General features: G+C 52.2%; 1 protein-coding gene across 1 annotated transcript in view; it reads left to right on the plus strand.

Moving 5' to 3' along the window:
• Window positions 1-27,319, plus strand: part of LOC147096586 (NACHT, LRR and PYD domains-containing protein 3-like) — a 193,048-nt gene that overhangs the window by 27,361 nt on the left and 138,368 nt on the right. Inside the window, exon 2 of the mRNA XM_085973844.1 lies at window positions 382-477. Within this exon, the coding sequence (XP_085829970.1) occupies window positions 414-477 (64 nt within the window). The 5' untranslated portion in view covers window positions 382-413. The remainder of the gene's footprint in view (window positions 1-381; window positions 478-27,319) is intronic.

Genomic DNA, 27,319 nt, shown 5'->3' on the forward strand with positions numbered 1-27,319 from the left:
GCCCCTCTGTTGCTGTTGTGTGTTTATTCCACCAGTGGCAGCGTCAGTGAAACAGCAAAGTGCTGAATTTTACAAAGTCTCAAACTGGTACTGAATTAACTGAATCACTTTTACATTTCCACAGTGGGGAAAGGAAAGGCCGCTGATTGATAGTTTCAATGGACGCACATGTGCAGGCACACACACAAATGGAGAATCATGATTGTAAAACAGCAGTCAAATCCACCAGTTGTATATTCATGGTGTTTTCTGAGATCCCAGAGATACCAGCTGCTGTACTGATGGGGGAGGAGGGACTTGATATCAGCTTTAACAAGGCAACGTTCTCCTTCTCATTTTAATATTGCTGTCCAATCCTCCCATTAATATTATATTTGTTAGAGCATCAGAGCCTGGGAACGCCTGTCACCACCATGGCTGAAGGTCCAGACAGGGGAGAAGAACCAACATCTGCAACAAGAATGAGAATGGACACAGGTAGGTTCACAAAGCTCATTAAAATACAATTTCTGTCCATGCAAAAGGTCCAGATCTCGGGACTAAAACTCCAGCTCACACAATTCGAGGAAACAGGTCAGGGGCTGAGTACAAAGAAAGAAATGAGTGAACAACTAGAGGGTCACCGCAGTCATACGTGGAGGGGGCCTCTGAGTACTGGAAATGTTCAATAGATAACTGGTATTGGGGACTGTAAGGTGGCGAGAGACAGTGACTCAGAGGATCACAGTCACAGGTGGAGGGAGCCCCTGAGTACTGGAACTGTCCAATAGATACCTGGTATTGGGGACTGTAAGGTGGAGAGAGACAGTGACTGAGGATCACAGTCACAGGTGGAGGGAGCCCCTGAGTACTGGAACTGTCCAATAGATACCTGGTATTGGGGACTGTAAGGTGGAGAGAGACAGTGACTCAGAGGATCGCAGTCACAGGTGGAGGGAGCCCCTGAGTACTGGAACTGTCCAATAGATACCTGGTATTGGGGACTGTAAGGTGGAGAGAGACAGTGACTCAGAGGATCACAGTCACAGGTACAGGGGCCCCAGATTACTGGAACTGTCCAAGAGATACCTGGTATTGGGGACTGTAAGGTGGAGAGAGACAGTGACTCAGAGGATCACAGTCACAGGTGGAGGGAGCCCCTGAGTACTGGAACTGTCCAATAGATACCTGGTATTGGAGACTGTAAGGTGGAGAGAGACAGTGACTCAGAGGATCGCAGTCACAGGTGGAGGAAGCCACTGAGTACTGGAACTGTCCAATAGATACCTGGTATTGGGGACTGTAAGGTGGAGAGAGACAGTGACTCAGAGGATCACAGTCACAGGTGGAGGGAGCCCCTGAGTACTGGAACTGTCCAATAGATACCTGGTATTGGGGGCTGTAAGGTGGAGAGAGACAGTGACTCAGGATCACAGTCACAGGTGGAGGGAGCCCCTGAGTACTGGAACTGTCCAATAGATACCTGGTATTGGGGACTGTAAGGGGGAGAGAGACAGTGACTGAGGATCACAGTCACAGGTGGAGGGAGCCCCTGAGTACTGGAACTGTCCAATAGATACCTGGTATTGGGGACTGTAAGGTGGAGAGAGACAGTGACTCAGAGGATCACAGTCACAGGTGGAGGGAGCCCCTGAGTACTGGAACTGTCCAATAGATACCTGGTATTGGGGACTGTAAGGTGGAGAGAGACAGTGACTGAGGATCACAGTCACAGGTGGAGGAAGCCCCTGAGTACTGGAACTGTCCAATAGATACCTGGTATTGGAGACTGTAAGGTGGAGAGAGACAGTGACTGAGGATCACAGTCACAGGTGGAGGGAGCCCCTGAGTACTGGAACTGTCCAATAGATACCTGGTATTGGGGACTGTAAGGTGGAGAGAGACAGTGACTGAGGATCACAGTCACAGGTGGAGGAAGCCCCTGAGTACTGGAACTGTCCAATAGATACCTGGTATTGGGGTCTGTAAGGTGGAGAGAGACAGTGACTGAGGATCACAGTCACAGGTGGAGGAAGCCCCTGAGTACTGGAACTGTCCAAAAGATACCTGGTATTGGGGACTGTAAGGTGGAGAGAGACAGTGACTGAGGATCACAGTCACAGGTGGAGGAAGCCCCTGAGTACTGGAACTGTCCAATAGATACCTGGTATTGGGGACTGTAAGGTGGAGAGAGACAGTGACTCAGAGGATCACAGTCACAGGTGGAGGGAGCCCCTGAGTACTGGAACTGTCCAATAGATACCTGGTATTGGGGACTGTAAGGTGGAGAGAGACAGTGACTCAGAGGATCACAGTCACAGGTGGAGGGAGCCCCTGAGTACTGGAACTGTCCAATAGATACCTGGTATTGGGGACTGTAAGGTGGATAGAGACAGTGACTGAGGATCGCAGTCACAGGTGGAGGGAGCCCCTGAGTACTGGAACTGTCCAATAGATACCTGGTATTGGGGAGTGTAAGGTGGAGAGAGACAGTGACTCAGGGGATCGCAGTCACAGGTGGAGGGAGCCCCTGAGTACTGGAACTGTCCAATAGATACCTGGTATTGGGGGCTGTAAGGTGGAGAGAGACAGTGACTCAGAGGATCACAGTCACAGGTGGAGGGAGCCCCTGAGTACTGGAACTGTCCAATAGATACCTGGTATTGGGGACTGTAAGGTGGAGAGAGACAGTGACTGAGGATCACAGTCACAGGTGGAGGGAGCCCCTGAGTACTGGAACTGTCCAATAGATACCTGGTATTGGAGACTGTAAGGTGGAGAGAGACAGTGACTCAGAGGATCACAGTCACAGGTGGAGGGAGCCCCTGAGTACTGGAACTGTCCAATAGATACCTGGTATTGGGGGCTGTAAGGTGGAGAGAGACAGTGACTGAGGATCACAGTCACAGGTGGAGGGAGCCCCTGAGTACTGGAACTGTCCAATAGATACCTGGTATTGGGGACTGTAAGGTGGAGAGAGACAGTGACTCAGAGGGTCACAGTCACAGGTGGAGTGAGCCCCTGAGTACTGGAACTGTCCAATAGATACCTGGTATTGGAGACTGTAAGGTGGAGAGAGACAGTGACTCAGAGGGTCACAGTCACAGGTGGAGGGAGCCCCTGAGTACTGGAACTGTCCAATAGATACCTGGTATTGGGGACTGTAAGGTGGAGAGAGACAGTGACTCAGAGGATCACAGTCACAGGTGGAGGGAGCCCCTGAGTACTGGAACTGTCCAATAGATACCTGGTATTGGGGGCTGTAAGGTGGAGAGAGACAGTGACTCAGGATCACAGTCACAGGTGGAGGGAGCCCCTGAGTACTGGAACTGTCCAATAGATACCTGGTATTGGGGGCTGTAAGGTGGAGAGAGACAGTGACTGAGGATCACAGTCACAGGTGGAGGGAGCCCCTGAGTACTGGAACTGTCCAAAAGATACCTGGTATTGGAGACTGTAAGGTGGAGAGAGACAGTGACTCAGGATCACAGTCACAGGTGGAGGAAGCCCCTGAGTACTGGAACTGTCCAATAGATACCTGGTATTGGAGACTGTAAGGTGGAGAGAGACAGTGACTCAGAGGATCACAGTCACAGGTGGAGGGAGCCCCTGAGTACTGGAACTGTCCAATAGATACCTGGTATTGGGGACTGTAAGGTGGAGAGAGACAGTGACTGAGGATCACAGTCACAGGTGGAGGGAGCCCCTGAGTACTGGAACTGTCCAATAGATACCTGGTATTGGGGTCTGTAAGGTGGAGAGAGACAGTGACTGAGGATCACAGTCACAGGTGGAGGGAGCCCCTGAGTACTGGAACTGTCCAATAGATACCTGGTATTGGGGACTGTAAGGTGGAGAGAGACAGTGACTGAGGATCACAGTCACAGGTGGAGGAAGCCCCTGAGTACTGGAACTGTCCAATAGATACCTGGTATTGGGGACTGTAAGGTGGAGAGAGACAGTGACTCAGAGGATCACAGTCACAGGTGGAGGGAGCCCCTGAGTACTGGAACTGTCCAATAGATACCTGGTATTGGGGACTGTAAGGTGGAGAGAGACAGTGACTGAGGATCACAGTCACAGGTGGAGGGAGCCCCTGAGTACTGGAACTGTCCAATAGATACCTGGTATTGGGGTCTGTAAGGTGGAGAGAGACAGTGACTGAGGATCACAGTCACAGGTGGAGGAAGCCCCTGAGTACTGGAACTGTCCAATAGATACCTGGTATTGGGGTCTGTAAGGTGGAGAGAGACAGTGACTCAGAGGGTCACAGTCACAGGTGGAGGGAGCCCCTGAGTACTGGAACTGTCCAATAGATACCTGGTATTGGAGACTGTAAGGTGGAGAGAGACAGTGACTGAGGATCACAGTCACAGGTGGAGGAAGCCCCTGAGTACTGGAACTGTCCAATAGATACCTGGTATTGGAGAATGTAAGGTGGAGAGAGACAGTGACTGAGGATCACAGTCACAGGTGGAGGGAGCCCCTGAGTACTGGAACTGTCCAATAGATACCTGGTATTGGGGACTGTAAGGTGGAGAGAGACAGTGACTGAGGATCACAGTCACAGGTGGAGGAAGCCCCTGAGTACTGGAACTGTCCAATAGATACCTGGTATTGGAGACTGTAAGGTGGAGAGAGACAGTGACTGAGGATCACAGTCACAGGTGGAGGGAGCCCCTGAGTACTGGAACTGTCCAATAGATACCTGGTATTGGGGAGTGTAAGGTGGAGAGAGACAGTGACTCAGAGGATCACAGTCACAGGTGGAGGGAGCCCCTGAGTACTGGAACTGTCCAATAGATACCTGGTATTGGGGACTGTAAGGTGGAGAGAGACAGTGACTGAGGATCACAGTCACAGGTGGAGGGAGCCCCTGAGTACTGGAACTGTCCAATAGATACCTGGTATTGGGGACTGTAAGGTGGAGAGAGACAGTGACTCAGAAGATCGCAGTCACAGGTGGAGGAGCCCCTGAGTACTGGAACTGTCCAATAGATACCTGGTATTGGGGTCTGTAAGGTGGAGAGAGACAGTGACTGAGGATCACAGTCACAGGTGGAGGGAGCCCCTGAGTACTGGAACTGTCCAATAGATACCTGGTATTGGGGGCTGTAAGGTGGAGAGAGACAGTGACTCAGAGGGTCACAGTCACAGGTGGAGGGAGCCCCTGAGTACTGGAACTGTCCAATAGATACCTGGTATTGAGGACTGTAAGGTGGAGAGAGACAGTGACTGAGGATCACAGTCACAGGTGGAGGGCACCCCTGAGTACTGGAACTGTCCAATAGATACCTGGTATTGGAGACTGTAAGGTGGAGAGAGACAGTGACTCAGGATCACAGTCACAGGTGGAGGAAGCCCCTGAGTACTGGAACTGTCCAATAGATACCTGGTATTGGAGACTGTAAGGTGGAGAGAGACAGTGACTGAGGATCACAGTCACAGGTGGAGGGAGCCCCTGAGCACTGGAACTGTCCAATAGATACCTGGTATTGGAGACTGTAAGGTGGAGAGAGACAGTGACTCAGAGGATCACAGTCACAGGTGGAGGAAGCCCCTGAGTACTGGAACTGTCCAATAGATACCTGGTATTGGGGACTGTAAGGTGGAGAGAGACAGTGACTCAGAGGGTCACAGTCACAGGTGGAGGGAGCCCCTGAGTACTGGAACTGTCCAATAGATACCTGGTATTGGGGATTGTAAGGTGGAGAGAGACAGTGACTCAGAGGGTCACAGTCACAGGTGGAGGGAGCCCCTGAGTACTGGAACTGTCCAATAGATACCTGGTATTGGAGACTGTAAGGTGGAGAGAGACAGTGACTCAGAGGATCACAGTCACAGGTGGAGGGAGCCCCTGAGTACTGGAACTGTCCAATACATACCTGGTATTGGAGACTGTAAGGTGGAGAGAGACAGTGACTCAGAGGATCACAGTCACAGGTGGAGGGAGCCCCTGAGTACTTGAACTGTCCAATAGATACCTGGTATTGGGGACTGTATGGTGGAGAGAGACAGTGACTGAGAGGATCACAGTCACAGGTGGAGGAAGCCCCTGAGTACTGGAACTGTCCAATAGATACCTGGTATTGGGGTCTGTAAGGTGGAGAGAGACAGTGACTGAGGATCACAGTCACAGGGGGAGGGAGCCCCTGAGTACTGGAACTGTCCAATAGATACCTGGTATTGGGGACTGTAAGGTGGATAGAGGCAGTGACTCAGAGGATCACAGTCACAGGTGGAGGGAGCCCCTGAGTACTGGAACTGTCCAATAGATACCTGGTATTGGAGACTGTAAGGTGGATAGAGACAGTGACTCAGGATCACAGTCACAGGTGGAGGGAGCCCCTGAGTACTGGAACTGTCCATTAGATAGCTGGTATTGGGGGCTGTAAGGTGGAGAGAGACAGTGACTCAGGATCACAGTCACAGGTGGAGGGAGCCCCTGAGTACTGGAACTGTCCAATAGATACCTGGTATTGGGGGCTGTAAGGTGGATAGAGACAGTGACTGAGAGGATCACAGTCACAGGTGGAGGAAGCCCCTGAGTACTGGAACTGTCCAATAGATACCTGGTATTGGAGACTGTAAGGTGGAGACAGACAGTGACTGAGGATCACAGTCACAGGTGGAGGGGCCCCTGAGTACTGGAACTGTCCAATAGATACCTGGTATTGGGGACTGTAAGGTGGAGAGAGACAGTGACTCAGAGGATCACAGTCACAGGTGGAGGAAGCCCCTGAGTACTGGAACTGTCCAATAGATACCTGGTATTGGGGACTGTAAGGTGGATAGAGACAGTGACTCAGAGGATCACAGTCACAGGTGGAGGGAGCCCCTGAGTACTGGAACTGTCCAATAGATACCTGGTATTGGAGACTGTAAGGTGGAGAGAGACAGTGACTCAGGATCACAGTCACAGGTGGAGGGGCCCCTGAGTACTGCAACTGTCCATTAGATACCTGGTATTGGGGACTGTAAGGTGGAGAGAGACAGTGACTGAGGATCACAGTCACAGGTGGAGGGAGCCCCTGAGTACTGGAACTGTCCAATAGATACCTGGTATTGGGGACTGTAAGGTGGAGAGAGACAGTGACTCAGGATCACAGTCACAGGTGGAGGGAGCCCCTGAGTACTGGAACTGTCCAATAGGTACCTGGTATTGGGGATTGTAAGGTGGAGAGAGACAGTGACTGAGGATCACAGTCACAGGTGGAGGGAGCCCCTGGGTACTGGAACTGTCCAATAGATACCTGGTATTGGAGACTGTAAGGTGGAGAGAGACAGTGACTGAGGATCACAGTCACAGGTGGAGGAAGCCCCTGAGTACTGGAACTGTCCAATAGATACCTGGTATTGGGGACTGTAAGGTGGAGAGAGACAGTGACTCAGAGGATCACAGTCACAGGTGGAGGGAGCCCCTGAGTACTGGAACTGTCCAATAGATACCTGGTATTGGGGATTGTAAGGTGGAGAGAGACAGTGACTCAGGATCGCAGTCACAGGTGGAGGGAGCCCCTGAGTACTGGAACTGTCCAATAGATACCTGGTATTGGGGGCTGTAAGGTGGAGAGAGACAGTGACTCAGAGGATCACAGTCACAGGTGGAGGGAGCCCCTGAGTACTGGAACTGTCCAATAGATACCTGGTATTGGGGGCTGTAAGGTGGAGAGAGACAGTGACTCAGGATCACAGTCACAGGTGGAGGGAGCCCCTGAGTACTGGAACTGTCCAATAGATACCTGGTATTGGGGGCTGTAAGGTGGAGAGAGACAGTGACTCAGGATCACAGTCACAGGTGGAGGAAGACCCTGAGTACTGGAACTGTCCAATAGATACCTGGTATTGGGGACTGTAAGGTGGAGAGAGACAGTGACTCAGAGGATCACAGTCACAGGTGGAGGAAGCCCCTGAGTACTGGAACTGTCCAATAGATACCTGGTATTGGGGACTGTAAGGTGGAGAGAGACAGTGACTCAGAGGATCACAGTCACAGGTGGAGGGAGCCCCTGAGTACTGGAACTGTCCAATAGATACCTGGTATTGGGGACTGTAAGGTGGAGAGAGACAGTGACTCAGGATCACAGTCACAGGTGGAGGGAGCCCCTGAGTACTGGAACTGTCCAATAGATACCTGGTATTGGGGACTGTAAGGTGGAGAGAGACAGTGACTCAGAGGATCACAGTCACAGGTGGAGGGAGCCCCTGAGTACTGGAACTGTCCAATAGATTCCTGGTATTGGAGACTGTAAGGTGGAGAGAGACAGTGACTCAGGATCACAGTCACAGGTGGAGGAAGCCCCTGAGTACTGGAACTGTCCAATAGATACCTGGTATTGGGGACTGTAAGGTGGAGAGAGACAGTGACTGAGGATCAGAGTCACAGGTGGAGGGAGCCCCTGAGTACTGGAACTGTCCAATAGATACCTGGTATTGGGGGCTGTAAGGTGGAGAGAGACAGTGACTGAGGATCACAGTCACAGGTGGAGGGAGCCCCTGAGTACTGGAACTGTCCAATAGATACCTGGTATTGGGGACTGTAAGGTGGAGAGAGACACTGACTGAGGATCAGAGTCACAGGTGGAGGGAGCCCCTGAGTACTGGAACTGTCCAATAGATACCTGGTATTGGGGATTGTAAGGTGGAGAGAGACAGTGACTGAGGATCACAGTCACAGGTGGAGGGAGCCCCTGAGTACTGGAACTGTCCAATAGATACCTGGTATTGGGGTCTGTAAGGGGGAGAGAGACAGTGACTCCGAGGATCACAGTCACAGGTGGAGGGAGCCCCTGAGTACTGGAACTGTCCAATAGATACCTGGTATTGGAGACTGTAAGGTGGAGAGAGACAGTGACTCAGGATCACAGTCACTGGAGGAGGGAGCCCCTGAGTACTGGAACTGTCCAATAGATACCTGGTATTGGAGACTGTAAGGTGGAGAGAGACAGTGACTCAGAGGATCACAGTCACAGCTGGAGGGAGCCCCTGAGTACTGGAACTGTCCAATAGATACCTGGTATTGGGGACTGTAAGGTGGAGAGAGACAGTGACTCAGAGGATCACAGTCACAGGTGGAGGGAGCCCCTGAGTACTGGAACTGTCCAATAGATACCTGGTATTGGAGACTGTAAGGTGGAGAGAGACAGTGACTGAGGATCACAGTCACAGGTGGAGTGAGCCCCTGAGTACTGGAACTGTCCAATAGATACCTGGTATTGGGGACTGTAAGGTGGAGAGAGACAGTGACTCAGAGGATCACAGTCACAGGTGGAGGGAGCCCCTGAGTACTGGAACTGTCCAATAGATACCTGGTATTGGGGACTGTAAGGTGGAGAGAGACAGTGACTCAGAGGATCACAGTCACAGGTGGAGGGAGCCCCTGAGTACTGGAACTGTCCAATAGATACCTGGTATTGGGGACTGTAAGGTGGAGAGAGACAGTGACTCAGGATCACAGTCACTGGAGGAGGGAGCCCCTGAGTACTGGAACTGTCCAATAGATACCTGGTATTGGGGACTGTAAGGTGGAGAGAGACAGTGACTCAGAGGAACACAGTCACAGGTGGAGGGAGCCCCTGAGTACTGCAACTGTCCAATAGATACCTGGTATTGGGGGCTGTAAGGTGGAGAGAGACAGTGACTCACGATCACAGTCACTGGAGGAGGGAGCCCCTGAGTACTGGAACTGTCCAATAGATACCTGGTATTGGAGACTGTAAGGTGGAGAGAGACAGTGACTGAGGATCACAGTCACAGGTGGAGGGGCCCCTGAGTACTGGAACTGTCCAATAGATACCTGGTATTGGAGACTGTAAGGTGGAGAGAGACAGTGACTGAGGATCACAGTCACAGGTGGAGGAAGCCCCTGAGTACTGGAACTGTCCAATAGATACCTGGTATTGGGGACTGTAAGGTGGAGAGAGAGAGTGACTGAGGATCACAGTCACAGGTGGAGGGAGCCCCTGAGTACTGGAACTGTCCAATAGATACCTGGTATTGGGGGCTGTAAGGTGGATAGAGACAGTGACTCAGAGGATCACAGGCACAGGTGGAGGAAGCCCCTGAGTACTGGAACTGTCCAATAGATACCTGGTATTGGGGACTGTAAGGTGGAGAGAGACAGTGACTCAGGATCACAGTCACAGGTGGAGGGAGCCCCTGAGTACTGGAACTGTCCAATAGATACCTGGTATTGGAGACTGTAAGGTGGAGAGAGACAGTGACTGAGGATCACAGTCACAGGTGGAGGAAGCCCCTGAGTACTGGAACTGTCCAATAGATACCTGGTATTGGGGACTGTAAGGTGGAGAGAGACAGTGACTGAGGATCGCAGTCACAGGTGGAGGGAGCCCCTGAGTACTGGAACTGTCCAATAGATACCTGGTATTGGGGACTGTAAGGTGGAGAGAGACAGTGACTCAGAGGATCACAGTCACAGGTGGAGGGAGCCCCTGAGTACTGGAACTGTCCAATAGATACCTGGTATTGGGGACTGTAAGGTGGAGAGAGACAGTGACTGAGGATCACAGTCACAGGTGGAGGAGCCCCTGAGTACTGGAACTGTCCAATAGATACCTGGTATTGGGGACTGTAAGGTGGAGAGAGACAGTGACTCAGGATCACAGTCACAGGTGGAGGGAGCCCCTGAGTACTGGAACTGTCCAATAGATACCTGGTATTGGGGACTGTAAGGTGGAGAGCGACAGTGACTCAGAGGATCGCAGTCACAGTTGGAGGGAGCCCCTGAGTACTGGAACTGTCCAATAGATACCTGGTATTGGGGACTGTAAGGTGGAGAGAGACAGTGACTGAGGATCACAGTCACAGGTGGAGGAAGCCCCTGAGTACTGGAACTGTCCAATAGATACCTGGTATTGGGGACTGTAAGGTGGAGAGAGACAGTGACTGAGGATCGCAGTCACAGGTGGAGGGAGCCCCTGAGTACTGGAACTGTCCAATAGATACCTGGTATTGGGGACTGTAAGGTGGAGAGAGACAGTGACTGAGGATCACAGTCACAGGGGGAGGGAGCCCCTGAGTACTGGAACTGTCCAATAGATACCTGGTATTGGGGACTGTAAGGTGGAGAGAGACAGTGACTCAGAGGATCACAGTCACAGGTGGAGGGAGCCCCTGAGTACTGGAACTGTCCAATAGATACCTGGTATTGGAGACTGTAAGGTGGAGAGAGACAGTGACTCAGAGGATCACAGTCACAGGTGGAGGAAGCCCCTGAGTACTGGAACTGTCCAATAGATACCTGGTATTGGAGACTGTAAGGTGGAGAGAGACAGTGACTCAGAGCATCACAGTCACAGGTGGAGGGAGCCCCTGAGTACTGGAACTGTCCAATAGATACCTGGTATTGGGGACTGTAAGGTGGAGAGAGACAGTGACTCAGGATCACAGTCACAGGTGGAGGGAGCCCCTGAGTACTGGAACTGTCCAATAGATACCTGGTATTGGGGACTGTAAGGTGGAGAGAGACAGTGACTGAGGATCACAGTCACAGGTGGAGGGAGCCCCTGAGTACTGGAACTGTCCAATAGATACCTGGTATTGGAGACTGTAAGGTGGAGAGAGACAGTGACTCAGAGGATCAGAGTCACAGGTGGAGGGAGCCCCTGAGTACTGGAACTGTCCAATAGATACCTGGTATTGGGGACTGTAAGGTGGAGAGAGACAGTGACTCAGGATCACAGTCACAGGTGGAGGAAGCCCCTGAGTACTGGAACTGTCCAATAGATACCTGGTATTGGGGACTGTAAGGTGGATAGAGACAGTGACTCAGAGGATCGCAGTCACAGGTGGAGGGAGCCCCTGAGTACTGGAACTGTCCAATAGATACCTGGTATTGGGGGCTGTAAGGTGGAGAGAGACAGTGACTCAGAGGATCGCAGTCACAGGTGGAGGGAGCCCCTGAGTACTGGAACTGTCCAATAGATACCTGGTATTGGGAACTGTAAGGTGGAGAGAGACAGTGACTGAGGATCACAGTCACAGGTGGAGGGAGCCCCTGAGTACTGGAACTGTCCAATAGATACCTGGTATTGGGGTCTGTAAGGTGGAGAGAGACAGTGACTGAGGATCACAGTCACAGGTGGAGGGAGCCCCTGAGTACTGGAACTGTCCAATAGATACCTGGTATTGGGGTCTGTAAGGTGGAGAGAGACAGTGACTGAGGATCACAGTCACAGGTGGAGGGAGCCCCTGAGTACTGGAACTGTCCAATAGATACCTGGTATTGGGGACTGTAAGGTGGAGAGAGACAGTGACTGAGGATCACAGTCACAGGTGGAGGGAGCCCCTGAGTACTGGAACTGTCCAATAGATACCTGGTATTGGGGGCTGTAAGGTGGAGAGAGACAGTGACTGAGGATCACAGTCACAGGTGGAGGAAGCCCCTGAGTACTGGAACTGTCCAATAGATACCTGGTATTGGGGACTGTAAGGTGGAGAGAGACGGTGACTCAGAGGATCACAGTCACAGGTGGAGGGAGCCCCTGAGTACTGGAACTGTCCAATAGATACCTGGTATTGGGGACTGTAAGGTGGAGAGAGACAGTGACTCAGAGGATCACAGTCACAGGTGGAGGAAGCCCCTGAGTACTGGAACTGTCCAATAGATACCTGGTATTGGGGACTGTAAGGTGGAGAGAGACAGTGACTGAGGATCACAGTCACAGGTGGAGGAAGCCCCTGAGTACTGGAACTGTCCAATAGATACCTGGTATTGGGGACTGTAAGGTGGAGAGAGACAGTGACTGCGGATCACAGTCACAGGTGGAGGGAGCCCCTGAGTACTGGAACTGTCCAATAGATACCTGGTATTGGGGGCTGTAAGGTGGAGAGAGACAGTGACTCAGAGGATCACAGTCACAGGTGGAGGGAGCCCCTGAGTACTGGAACTGTCCAATAGATACCTGGTATTGGGGACTGTAAGGTGGAGAGAGACAGTGACTCAGAGGATCACAGTCACAGGTGGAGGGAGCCCCTGAGTACTGGAACTGTCCAATAGATACCTGGTATTGGGGACTGTAAGGTGGAGAGAGACAGTGACTCAGAGGATCAGTCACAGGTGGAGGGAGCCCCTGAGTACTGGAACTGTCCAATAGATACCTGGTATTGGGGCTGTAAGGTGGAGAGAGACAGTGACTCAGAGGATCACAGTCACAGGTGGAGGAAGCCCCTGAGTACTGGAACTGTCCAATAGATACCTGGTATTGGGGACTGTAAGGTGGAGAGAGACAGTGACTGAGGATCACAGTCACAGGTGGAGGGAGCCCCTGAGTACTGGAACTGTCCAATAGATACCTGGTATTGGGGACTGTAAGGTGGAGAGAGACAGTGACTGAGGATCACAGTCACAGGTGGAGGAAGCCCCTGAGTACTGGAACTGTCCAATAGATACCTGGTATTGGGGTCTGTAAGGTGGAGAGAGACAGTGACTCAGAGGATCACAGTCACAGGGGGAGGGAGCCCCTGAGTACTGGAACTGTCCAATAGATACCTGGTATTGGGGACTGTAAGGTGGAGAGAGACAGTGACTCCGAGGATCACAGTCACAGGTGGAGGGAGCCCCTGAGTACTGGAACTGTCCAATAGATACCTGGTATTGGGGACTGTAAGGTGGAGAGAGACAGTGACTCAGAGGATCGCAGTCACAGGTGGAGGAAGCCCCTGAGTACTGGAACTGTCCAATAGATACCTGGTATTGGGGACTGTAAGGTGGAGAGAGACAGTGACTGAGGATCACAGTCACAGGTGGAGGGGGCCCCTGAGTACTGGAACTGTCCAATAGATACCTGGTATTGGGGACTGTAAGGTGGAGAGAGACAGTGACTCAGAGGATCGCAGTCACAGGTGGAGGGAGCCCCTGAGTACTGGAACTGTCCAATAGATACCTGGTATGGGGACTGTAAGTTGGAGAGAGACAGTGACTGAGGATCACAGTCACAGGTGGAGGGAGCCCCTGAGTACTGGAACTGTCCAATAGATACCTGGTATTGGAGACTGTAAGGTGGAGAGAGACAGTGACTGAGGATCACAGTCACAGGTGGAGGGAGCCCCTGAGTACTGGAACTGTCCAATAGATACCTGGTATTGGGCACTGTAAGGTGGAGAGAGACAGTGACTCAGAGGATCACAGTCACAGGTGGAGGGAGCCCCTGAGTACTGGAACTGTCCAATAAATACCTGGTATTGGGGGCTGTAAGGTGGAGAGAGACAGTGACTCAGGATCACAGTCACAGGTGGAGGGAGCCCCTGAGTACTGGAACTGTCCAATAGATACCTGGTATTGGGGACTGTAAGGTGGAGAGAGACAGTGACTGAGGATCACAGTCACAGGTGGAGGGAGCCCCTGAGTACTGTAACTGTCCAATAGATACCTGGTATTGGGGACTGTAAGGTGGAGAGAGACAGTGACTCAGAGGATCACAGTCACAGGTGGAGGAAGCCCCTGAGTACTGGAACTGTCCAATAGATACCTGGTATTGGGGTCTGTAAGGTGGAGAGAGACAGTGACTCAGAGGATCACAGTCACAGGTGGAGGGAGCCCCTGAGTACTGGCACTGTCCAATAGATACCTGGTATTGGGGACTGTAAGGTGGAGAGAGACAGTGACTCAGAGGATCACAGTCACAGGTGGAGGGAGCCCCTGAGTACTGGAACTGTCCAATAGATACCTGGTATTGGGGACTGTAAGGTGGAGAGAGACAGTGACTCAGAGGATCACAGTCACAGGTGGAGGGAGCCCCTGAGTACTGGAACTGTCCAATAGATACCTGGTATTGGGGACTGTAAGGTGGAGAGAGACAGTGACTGAGGATCACAGTCACAGGTGGAGGGAGCCCCTGAGTACTGGAACTGTCCAATAGATACCTGGTCTTGGGGACTGTAAGGTGGAGAGAGACAGTGACTCAGAGGATCACAGTCACAGGTGGAGGGAGCCCCTGAGTACTGGAACTGTCCAATAGATACCTGGTATTGGGGGCTGTAAGGTGGAGAGAGACAGTGACTGAGGATCACAGTCACAGGTGGAGGGAGCCCCTGAGTACTGGAACTGTCCAATAGATACCTGGTATTGGGGACTGTAAGGTGGAGAGAGACAGTGACTGAGGATCACAGTCACAGGTGGAGGAAGCCCCTGAGTACTGGAACTGTCCAATAGATACCTGGTATTGGGGACTGTAAGGTGGAGAGAGACAGTGAATCAGAGGATCACAGTCACAGGTGGAGGGAGCCCCTGAGTACTGGAACTGTCCAATAGATACCTGGTATTGGGGACTGTAAGGTGGAGAGAGACAGTGACTGAGGATCACAGTCACAGGTGGAGGGAGCCCCTGAGTACTGGAACTGTCCAATAGATACCTGGTATTGGGGGCTGTAAGGTGGAGAGAGACAGTGACTCAGAGGATCACAGTCACAGGTGGAGGGAGCCCCTGAGTACTGGAACTGTCCAATAGATACCTGGTATTGGAGACTGTAAGGTGGAGAGAGACAGTGACTGAGGATCACAGTCACAGGTGGAGGAAGCCCCTGAGTACTGGAACTGTCCAATAGATACCTGGTATTGGGGACTGTAAGGTGGAGAGAGACAGTGACTGAGGATCACAGTCACAGGTGGAGGGGCCCCTGAGTACTGGAACTGTCCAATAGATACCTGGTATTGGGGACTGTAAGGTGGAGAGAGACAGTGACTCAGAGGATCACAGTCACAGGTGGAGGGAGCCCCTGAGTACTGGAACTGTCCAATAGGTACCTGGTATTGGAGACTGTAAGGTGGAGAGTGACAGTGACTCAGAGGATCACAGTCACAGGTGGAGGGGCCCCTGAGTACTGGAACTGTCCAATAGATACCTGGTATTGGAGACTGTAAGGTGGAGAGAGACAGTGACTGAGGATCACAGTCACAGGTGGAGGGAGCCCCTGAGTACTGGAACTGTCCAATAGATACCTGGTATTGGGCACTGTAAGGTGGAGAGAGACAGTGACTCAGAGGATCACAGTCACAGGTGGAGGGAGCCCCTGAGTACTGGAACTGTCCAATAAATACCTGGTATTGGGGGCTGTAAGGTGGAGAGAGACAGTGACTCAGGATCACAGTCACAGGTGGAGGGAGCCCCTGAGTACTGGAACTGTCCAATAGATACCTGGTATTGGGGACTGTAAGGTGGAGAGAGACAGTGACTGAGGATCACAGTCACAGGTGGAGGGGCCCCTGAGTACTGGAACTGTCCAATAGATACCTGGTATTGGGGACTGTAAGGTGGAGAGAGACAGTGACTCAGAGGATCACAGTCACAGGTGGAGGGAGCCCCTGAGTACTGGAACTGTCCAATAGATACCTGGTATTGGGGACTGTAAGGTGGAGAGAGACAGTGACTGAGGATCACAGTCACAGGTGGAGGGAGCCCCTGAGTACTGTAACTGTCCAATAGATACCTGGTATTGGGGACTGTAAGGTGGAGAGAGACAGTGACTCAGAGGATCACAGTCACAGGTGGAGGAAGCCCCTGAGTACTGGAACTGTCCAATAGATACCTGGTATTGGGGTCTGTAAGGTGGAGAGAGACAGTGACTCAGAGGATCACAGTCACAGGTGGAGGGAGCCCCTGAGTACTGGCACTGTCCAATAGATACCTGGTATTGGGGACTGTAAGGTGGAGAGAGACAGTGACTCAGAGGATCACAGTCACAGGTGGAGGGAGCCCCTGAGTACTGGAACTGTCCAATAGATACCTGGTATTGGGGACTGTAAGGTGGAGAGAGACAGTGACTCAGAGGATCACAGTCACAGGTGGAGGGAGCCCCTGAGTACTGGAACTGTCCAATAGATACCTGGTATTGGGGACTGTAAGGTGGAGAGAGACAGTGACTGAGGATCACAGTCACAGGTGGAGGGAGCCCCTGAGTACTGGAACTGTCCAATAGATACCTGGTCTTGGGGACTGTAAGGTGGAGAGAGACAGTGACTCAGAGGATCACAGTCACAGGTGGAGGGAGCCCCTGAGTACTGGAACTGTCCAATAGATACCTGGTATTGGGGGCTGTAAGGTGGAGAGAGACAGTGACTGAGGATCACAGTCACAGGTGGAGGGAGCCCCTGAGTACTGGAACTGTCCAATAGATACCTGGTATTGGGGACTGTAAGGTGGAGAGAGACAGTGACTGAGGATCACAGTCACAGGTGGAGGAAGCCCCTGAGTACTGGAACTGTCCAATAGATACCTGGTATTGGGGACTGTAAGGTGGAGAGAGACAGTGACTCAGAGGATCACAGTCACAGGTGGAGGGAGCCCCTGAGTACTGGAACTGTCCAATAGGTACCTGGTATTGGAGACTGTAAGGTGGAGAGTGACAGTGACTCAGAGGATCACAGTCACAGGTGGAGGGGCCCCTGAGTACTGGAACTGTCCAATAGATACCTGGTATTGGGGACTGTAAGGTGGAGAGAGACAGTGACTCAGAGGGTCACAGTCACAGGTGGAGGAAGCCCCTGAGTACTGGAACTGTCCAATAGATACCTGGTATTGGGGACTGTAAGGTGGAGAGAGACAGTGACTGAGGATCACAGTCACAGGTGGAGGAAGCCCCTGAGTACTGGAACTGTCCAATAGATACCTGGTATTGGGGACTGTAAGGTGGAGAGAGACAGTGACTCAGAGGGTCACAGTCACAGGTGGAGGAAGCCCCTGAGTACTGGAACTGTCCAATAGATACCTGGTATTGGGGGCTGTAAGGTGGAGAGAGACAGTGACTGAGGATCACAGTCACAGGTGGAGGGAGCCCCTGAGTACTGGAACTGTCCAATAGATACCTGGTATTGGGGGCTGTAAGGTGGAGAGAGACAGTGACTCAGAGGGTCACACTCACAGGTGGAGGGCGCCCCTGAGTACTGGAACTGTCCAATAGATACCTGGTATTGGAGACTGTAAGGTGGAGAGAGACAGTGACTCAGGATCACAGTCACAGGTGGAGGAAGCCCCTGAGTACTGGAACTGTCCAATAGATACCTGGTATTGGAGACTGTAAGGTGGAGAGAGACAGTGACTGAGGATCACAGTCACAGGTGGAGGGAGCCCCTGAGTACTGGAACTGTCCAATAGATACCTGGTATTGGAGACTGTAAGGTGGAGAGAGACAGTGACTCAGAGGATCACAGTCACAGGTGGAGGAAGCCCCTGAGTACTGGAACTGTCCAATAGATACCTGGTATTGGAGACTGTAAGGTGGAGAGAGACAGTGACTCAGAGGATCACAGTCACAGGTGGAGGAAGCCCCTGAGTACTGGAACTGTCCAATAGATACCTGGTATTGGGGACTGTAAGGTGGAGAGAGACAGTGACTCAGAGGGTCACAGTCACAGGTGGAGGGAGCCCCTGAGTACTGGAACTGTCCAATAGATACCTGGTATTGGGGACTGTAAGGTGGAGAGAGACAGTGACTCAGGATCACAGTCACAGGTGGAGGAAGCCCCTGAGTACTGGAACTGTCCAATAGATACCTGGTATTGGAGACTGTAAGGTGGAGAGAGACAGTGACTGAGGATCACAGTCACAGGTGGAGGGAGCCCCTGAGTACTGGAACTGTCCAATAGATACCTGGTATTGGGGACTGTAAGGTGGAGAGAGACAGTGACTGAGGATCACAGTCACAGGTGGAGGGAGCCCCTGAGTATTGGAACTGTCCAATAGATACCTGGTATTGGGGACTGTAAGGTGGAGAGAGACAGTGACTCAGAGGGTCACAGTCACAGGTGGAGGGAGCCCCTGAGTACTGGAACTGTCCAATAGATACCTGGTATTGGGGACTGTAAGGTGGAGAGAGACAGTGACTCAGAGGATCACAGTCACAGGTGGAGGGAGCCCCTGAGTACTGGAACTGTCCAATAGATACCTGGTATTGGGGACTGTAAGGTGGAGAGAGACAGTGACTCAGGATCACAGTCACAGGTGGAGGAAGACCCTGAGTACTGGAACTGTCCAATAGATACCTGGTATTGGGGACTGTAAGGTGGAGAGAGACAGTGACTCAGGATCACAGTCACAGGTGGAGGGAGCCCCTGAGTACTGGAACTGTCCAATAGATACCTGGTATTGGGGGCTGTAAGGTGGAGAGAGACAGTGACTGAGAGGATCACAGTCACAGGTGGAGGAAGCCCCTGAGTACTGGAACTGTCCAATAGATACCTGGTATTGGAGACTGTAAGGTGGAGAGAGACAGTGACTGAGGATCACAGTCAAAGGTGGAGGGGCCCCTGAGTACTGGAACTGTCCAATAGATACCTGGTATTGGGGACTGTAAGGTGGAGAGAGACAGTGACTCAGAGGATCACAGTCACAGGTGGAGGAAGCCCCTGAGTACTGGAACTGTCCAATAGATACCTGGTATTGGGGACTGTAAGGTGGATAGAGACAGTGACTCAGAGGATCACAGTCACAGGTGGAGGGAGCCCCTGAGTACTGGAACTGTCCAATAGATACCTGGTATTGGAGACTGTAAGGTGGAGAGAGACAGTGACTCAGGATCACAGTCACAGGTGGAGGGGCCCCTGAGTACTGGAACTGTCCAATAGATACCTGGTATTGGGGACTGTAAGGTGGAGAGAGACAGTGACTGAGGATCACAGTCACAGGTGGAGGGAGCCCCTGAGTACTGGAACTGTCCAATAGATACCTGGTATTGGGGACTGTAAGGTGGAGAGAGACAGTGACTGAGGATCACAGTCACAGGTGGAGGGAGCCCCTGAGTACTGGAACTGTCCAATAGATACCTGGTATTGGGGACTGTAAGGTGGAGAGAGACAGTGACTCAGGATCACAGTCACAGGTGGAGGGAGCCCCTGAGTACTGGAACTGTCCAATAGATACCTGGTATTGGGGATTGTAAGGTGGAGAGAGACAGTGACTCAGGATCACAGTCACAGGTGGAGGAGCCCCTGAGTACTGGAACTGTCCAATAGATACCTGGTATTGGAGACTGTAAGGTGGAGAGAGACAGTGACTGAGGATCACAGTCACAGGTGGAGGGAGCCCCTGAGTACTGGAACTGTCCAATAGATACCTGGTATTGGGGACTGTAAGGTGGAGAGAGACAGTGACTGAGGATCACAGTCACAGGTGGAGGAAGCCCCTGAGTACTGGAACTGTCCAATAGATACCTGGTATTGGGGACTGTAAGGTGGAGAGAGACAGTGACTCAGAGGATCACAGTCGCAGTTGGAGGGAGCCCCTGAGTACTGGAACTGTCCAATAGATACCTGGTATTGGGGACTGTAAGGTGGAGAGAGACAGTGACTCAGAGGATCACAGTCACAGGTGGAGGGAGCCCCTGAGAACTGGAACTGTCCAATAGATACCTGGTATTGGAGACTGTAAGGTGGAGAGAGACAGTGACTGAGGATCACAGTCACAGGTGGAGGAAGCCCCTGAGTACTGGAACTGTCCAATAGATACCTGGTATTGGGGACTGTAAGGTGGAGAGAGACAGTGACTCCGAGGATCACAGTCACAGGTGGAGGGAGCCCCTGAGTACTGGAACTGTCCAATAGATACCTGGTATTGGGGACTGTAAGGTGGAGAGAGACAGTGACTCAGAGGGTCACAGTCACAGGTGGAGGGAGCCCCTGAGTACTGGAACTGTCCAATAGATACCTGGTATTGGGGACTGTAAGGTGGAGAGAGACAGTGAATCAGAGGATCACAGTCACAGGTGGAGGGAGACCCTGAGTACTGGAACTGTCCAATAGATACCTGGTATTGGGGACTGTAAGGTGGAGAGAGACAGTGACTGAGGATCACAGTCACAGGTGGAGGAAGCCCCTGAGTACTGGAACTGTCCAATAGATAGCTGGTATTGGGGACTGTAAGGTGGAGAGAAACAGTGACTCAGAGGGTCACAGTCACAGGTGGAGGGAGCCCCTGAGTACTGGAACTGTCCAATAGATACCTGGTATTGGGGACTGTAAGGTGGAGAGAGACAGTGACTCAGAGGATCACAGTCACAGGTGGAGGGAGCCCCTGAGTACTGGAACTGTCCAATAGATACCTGGTATTGGGGACTGTAAGGTGGAGAGAGACAGTGACTGAGGATCACAGTCACAGGTGGAGGGAGCCCCTGAGTACTGGAACTGTCCAATAGATACCTGGTATTGGGGACTGTAAGGTGGAGAGAGACAGTGACTGAGGATCACAGTCACAGGTGGAGGGAGCCCCTGAGTACTGGAACTGTCCAATAGATACCTGGTATTGGAGACTGTAAGGTGGAGAGAGACAGTGACTGAGGATCACAGTCACAGGTGGAGGAAGCCCCTGAGCACTGGAACTGTCCAATAGATACCTGGTATTGGGGATTGTAAGGTGGAGAGAGACAGTGACTCAGGATCGCAGTCACAGGTGGAGGGAGCCCCTGAGTACTGGAACTGTCCAATAGATAGCTGGTATTGGGGGCTGTAAGGTGGAGAGAGACAGTGACTCAGAGGATCACAGTCACAGGTGGAGGGAGCCCCTGAGTACTGGAACTGTCCAATAGATACCTGGTATTGGGGGCTGTAAGGTGGAGAGAGACAGTGACTCAGGATCGCAGTCACAGGTGGAGGGAGCCCCTGAGTACTGGAACTTTCCAATAGATACCTGGTATTGGGGGCTGTAAGGTGGAGAGAGACAGTGACTCAGGATCACAGTCACAGGTGTAGGAAGACCCTGAGTACTGGAACTGTCCAATAGATACCTGGTATTGGGGACTGTAAGGAGGATAGAGACAGTGACTGAGGATCACAGTCACAGGTGGAGGGAGCCCCTGAGTACTGGAACTGTCCAATAGATACCTGGTATTGGGGACTGTAAGGTGGAGAGAGACACTGACTGAGGATCACAGTCACAGGTGGAGGGAGCCCCCGAGTACTGGAACTGTCCAATAGATACCTGGTATTGGGGATTGTAAGGTGGAGAGAGACAGTGACTGAGGATCACAGTCACAGGTGGAGGGAGCCCCTGAGTACTGGAACTGTCCAATAGATACCTGGTATTGGAGACTGTAAGGTGGAGAGAGACAGTGACTGAGGATCACAGTCACAGGTGGAGGAAGCCCCTGAGTACTGGAACTGTCCAATAGATACCTGGTATTGGGGACTGTAAGGTGGAGAGAGACAGTGACTCAGAGGATCACAGTCACAGGTGGAGGGAGCCCCTGAGTACTGGAACTGTCCAATAGATACCTGGTATTGGGGATTGTAAGGTGGAGAGAGACAGTGACTCAGGATCGCAGTCACAGGTGGAGGGAGCCCCTGAGTACTGGAACTGTCCAATAGATACCTGGTATTGGGGGCTGTAAGGTGGAGAGAGACAGTGACTCAGAGGATCACAGTCACAGGTGGAGGGAGCCCCTGAGTACTGGAACTGTCCAATAGATACCTGGTATTGGGGGCTGTAAGGTGGAGAGAGACAGTGACTCAGGATCGCAGTCACAGGTGGAGGGAGCCCCTGAGTACTGGAACTGTCCAATAGATACCTGGTATTGGGGGCTGTAAGGTGGAGAGAGACAGTGACTCAGGATCACAGTCACAGGTGGAGGAAGACCCTGAGTACTGGAACTGTCCAATAGATACCTGGTATTGGGGACTGTAAGGTGGAGAGAGACACTGACTGAGGATCACAGTCACAGGTGGAGGGAGCCCCCGAGTACTGGAACTGTCCAATAGATACCTGGTATTGGGGATTGTAAGGTGGAGAGAGACAGTGACTCAGGATCACAGTCACAGGTGGAGGGAGCCCCTGAGTACTGGAACTGTCCAATAGATACCTGGTATTGGGGACTGTAAGGTGGAGAGAGACAGTGACTCAGAGGATCACAGTCACAGGTGGAGGGAGCCCCTGAGTACTGGAACTGTCCAATAGATACCTGGTATTGGAGACTGTAAGGTGGAGAGAGACAGTGACTGAGGATCACAGTCACAGGCGGAGGAAGCCCCTGAGTACTGGAACTGTCCAATAGATACCTGGTATTGGGGGCTGTAAGGTGGAGAGAGACAGTGACTGAGGATCACAGTCACAGGTGGAGGGAGCCCCTGAGTACTGGAACTGTCCAATAGATACCTGGTATTGGAGACTGTAAGGTGGAGAGAGACAGTGACTGAGGATCACAGTCACAGGGGGAGGGAGCCCCTGAGTACTGGAACTGTCCAATAGATACCTGGTATTGGGGTCTGTAAGGTGGAGAGAGACAGTGACTGAGGATCACAGTCACAGGTGGAGGGAGCCCCTGAGTACTGGAACTGTCCAATAGATACCTGGTATTGGGGACTGTAAGGTGGAGAGAGACAGTGACTCAGAGGATCACAGTCACAGGTGGAGGGAGCCCCTGAGTACTGGAACTGTCCAATAGATACCTGGTATTGGGGACTGTAAGGTGGAGAGAGACAGTGACTCAGAGGATCACAGTCACAGGTGGAGGGAGCCCCTGAGTACTGGAACTGTCCAATAGATACCTGGTATTGGGGACTGTAAGGTGGAGAGAGACAGTGACTCAGGATCACAGTCACTGGAGGAGGGAGCCCCTGAGTACTGGAACTGTCCAATAGATACCTGGTATTGGGGACTGTAAGGTGGAGAGAGACAGTGACTCAGAGGATCACAGTCACAGGTGGAGGGAGCCCCTGAGTACTGGAACTGTCCAATAGATACCTGGTATTGGGGGCTGTAAGGTGGAGAGAGACAGTGACTCAGGATCACAGTCACAGGTGGAGGGAGCCCCTGAGTACTGGAACTGTCCAATAGATACCTGGTATTGGGGGCTGTAAGGTGGAGAGAGACAGTGACTCAGGATCACAGTCACTGGAGGAGGGAGCCCCTGAGTACTGGAACTGTCCAATAGATACCTGGTATTGGAGACTGTAAGGTGGAGAGAGACAGTGACTGAGGATCACAGTCACAGGTGGAGGGGCCCCTGAGTACTGGAACTGTCCAATAGATACCTGGTATTGGAGACTGTAAGGTGGAGAGAGACAGTGACTCAGAGGATCACAGTCACAGGTGGAGGAAGCCCCTGAGTACTGGAACTGTCCAATAGATACCTGGTATTGGAGACTGTAAGGTGGAGAGAGACAGTGACTGAGGATCACAGTCACAGGTGGAGGGAGCCCCTGAGTACTGGAACTGTCCAATAGATACCTGGTATTGGGGACTGTAAGGTGGAGAGAGACTGTGACTGAGGATCACAGTCACAGGTGGAGGGAGCCCCTGAGTACTGGAACTGTCCAATAGATACCTGGTATTGGAGACTGTAAGGTGGAGAGAGACAGTGACTGAGGATCACAGTCACAGGTGGAGGAAGCCCCTGAGTACTGGAACTGTCCAATAGATACCTGGTATTGGGGATTGTAAGGTGGAGAGAGACATTGACTCAGGATCGCAGTCACAGGTGGAGGGAGCCCCTGAGTACTGGAACTGTCCAATAGATACCTGGTATTGGGGGCTGTAAGGTGGAGAGAGACAGTGACTCAGAGGATCACAGTCACAGGTGGAGGGAGCCCCTGAGTACTGGAACTGTCCAATAGATACCTGGTATTGGGGGCTGTAAGGTGGAGAGAGACAGTGACTCAGGATCGCAGTCACAGGTGGAGGGAGCCCCTGAGTACTGGAACTGTCCAATAGATACCTGGTATTGGGGGCTGTAAGGTGGAGAGAGACAGTGACTCAGGATCACAGCCACAGGTGGAGGGAGGCCCTGAGTACTGGAACTGTCCAATAGATACCTGGTATTGGGGACTGTAAGGTGGAGAGAGACACTGACTGAGGATCACAGTCACAGGTGGAGGGAGCCCCCGAGTACTGGAACTGTCCAATAGATACCTGGTATTGGGGATTGTAAGGTGGAGAGAGACAGTGACTCAGGATCACAGTCACAGGTGGAGGGAGCCCCTGAGTACTGGAACTGTCCAATAGATACCTGGTATTGGGGACTGTAAGGTGGAGAGAGACAGTGACTCAGAGGATCACAGTCACAGGTGGAGGGAGCCCCTGAGTACTGGAACTGTCCAATAGATACCTGGTATTGGAGACTGTAAGGTGGAGAGAGACAGTGACTGAGGATCACAGTCACAGGCGGAGGAAGCCCCTGAGTACTGGAACTGTCCAATAGATACCTGGTATTGGAGACTGTAAGGTGGAGAGAGACAGTGACTGAGGATCACAGTCACAGGTGGAGGGAGCCCCTGAGTACTGGAACTGTCCAATAGATACCTGGTATTGGAGACTGTAAGGTGGAGAGAGACAGTGACTGAGGATCACAGTCACAGGGGGAGGGAGCCCCTGAGTACTGGAACTGTCCAATAGATACCTGGTATTGGGGTCTGTAAGGTGGAGAGAGACAGTGACTGAGGATCACAGTCACAGGTGGAGGGAGCCCCTGAGTACTGGAACTGTCCAATAGATACCTGGTATTGGGGACTGTAAGGTGGAGAGAGACACTGACTGAGGATCACAGTCACAGGTGGAGGGAGCCCCCGAGTACTGGAACTGTCCAATAGATACCTGGTATTGGGGATTGTAAGGTGGAGAGAGACAGTGACTCAGGATCAGAGTCACAGGTGGAGGGAGCCCCTGAGTACTGGAACTGTCCAATAGATACCTGGTATTGGGGTCTGTAAGGGGGAGAGAGACAGTGACTCAGAGGATCACAGTCACAGGTGGAGGGAGCCCCTGAGTACTGGAACTGTTCAATAGATACCTGGTATTGGGGACTGTAAGGTGGAGAGAGACAGTGACTCAGAGGATCACAGTCACAGGTGGAGGGAGCCCCTGAGTACTGGAACTGTCCAATAGATACCTGGTATTGGGGGCTGTAAGGTGGAGAGAGACAGTGACTCAGGATCACAGTCACAGGTGGAGGGGCCCCTGAGTACTGGAACTGTCCAATAGATACCTGGTATTGGAGACTGTAAGGTGGAGAGAGACAGTGACTCAGAGGATCACAGTCACAGGTGGAGGAAGCCCCTGAGTACTGGAACTGTCCAATAGATACCTGGTATTGGGGACTGTAAGGTGGAGAGAGACAGTGACTCAGAGGATCACAGTCACAGGTGGAGGGAGCCCCTGAGTACTGGAACTGTCCAATAGATACCTGGTATTGGGGACTGTAAGGTGGAGAGAGACAGTGACTCAGAGGATCACAGTCACATGTGGAGGGAGCCCCTGAGTACTGGAACTGTCCAATAGATACCTGGTATTGGAGACTGTAAGGTGGAGAGAGACAGTGACTGAGGATCACAGTCACAGGTGGAGTGAGCCCCTGAGTACTGGAACTGTCCAATAGATACCTGGTATTGGGGACTGTAAGGTGGAGAGAGACAGTGACTCAGAGGATCACAGTCACAGGTGGAGGGAGCCCCTGAGTACTGGAACTGTCCAATAGATACCTGGTATTGGGGACTGTAAGGTGGAGAGAGACAGTGACTCAGAGGATCACAGTCACAGGTGGAGGGAGCCCCTGAGTACTGGAACTGTCCAATAGATACCTGGTATTGGGGACTGTAAGGTGGAGAGAGCCAGTGACTCAGGATCACAGTCACTGGAGGAGGGAGCCCCTGAGTACTGGAACTGTCCAATAGATACCTGGTATTGGGGACTGTAAGGTGGAGAGAGACAGTGACTGAGGATCACAGTCACAAGTGGAGGGGCCCCTGAGTACTGGAACTGTCCAATAGATACCTGGTATTGGAGACTGTAAGGTGGAGAGAGACAGTGACTGAGGATCACAGTCACAGGTGGAGGAAGCCCCTGAGTACTGGAACTGTCCAATAGATACCTGGTATTGGGGACTGTAAGGTGGAGAGAGACAGTGACTGAGGATCACAGTCACAGGTGGAGGGAGTCCCTGAGTACTGGAACTGTCCAATAGATACCTGGTATTGGGGACTGTAAGGTGGAGAGAGACAGTGACTGAGGATCACAGTCACAGGTGGAGGGAGCCCCTGAGTACTGGAACTGTCCAATAGATACCTGGTATTGGGGACTGTAAGGTGGAGAGAGACAGTGACTCAGAGGGTCACAGTCACAGGTGGAGGGAGCCCCTGAGTACTGGAACTGTCCAATAGATACCTGGTATTGGGGACTGTAAGGTGGAGAGAGACAGTGACTCAGAGGATCACAGTCACAGGTGGAGGAAGCCCCTGAGTACTGGAACTGTCCAATAGATACCTGGTATTGGGGATTGTAAGGTGGAGAGAGACAGTGACTGAGGATCACAGTCACAGGCGGAGGAAGCCCCTGAGTACTGGAACTGTCCAATAGATACCTGGTATTGGGGGCTGTAAGGTGGAGAGAGACAGTGACTCAGGATC

The sequence above is a fragment of the Somniosus microcephalus genome, unplaced genomic scaffold (assembly GCF_052327205.1).
Source record: "Somniosus microcephalus isolate GS21.2 unplaced genomic scaffold, FLI_Smic_1.0 unresolved_chr1, whole genome shotgun sequence".
Classification (NCBI taxonomy): domain Eukaryota; kingdom Metazoa; phylum Chordata; class Chondrichthyes; order Squaliformes; family Somniosidae; genus Somniosus; species Somniosus microcephalus.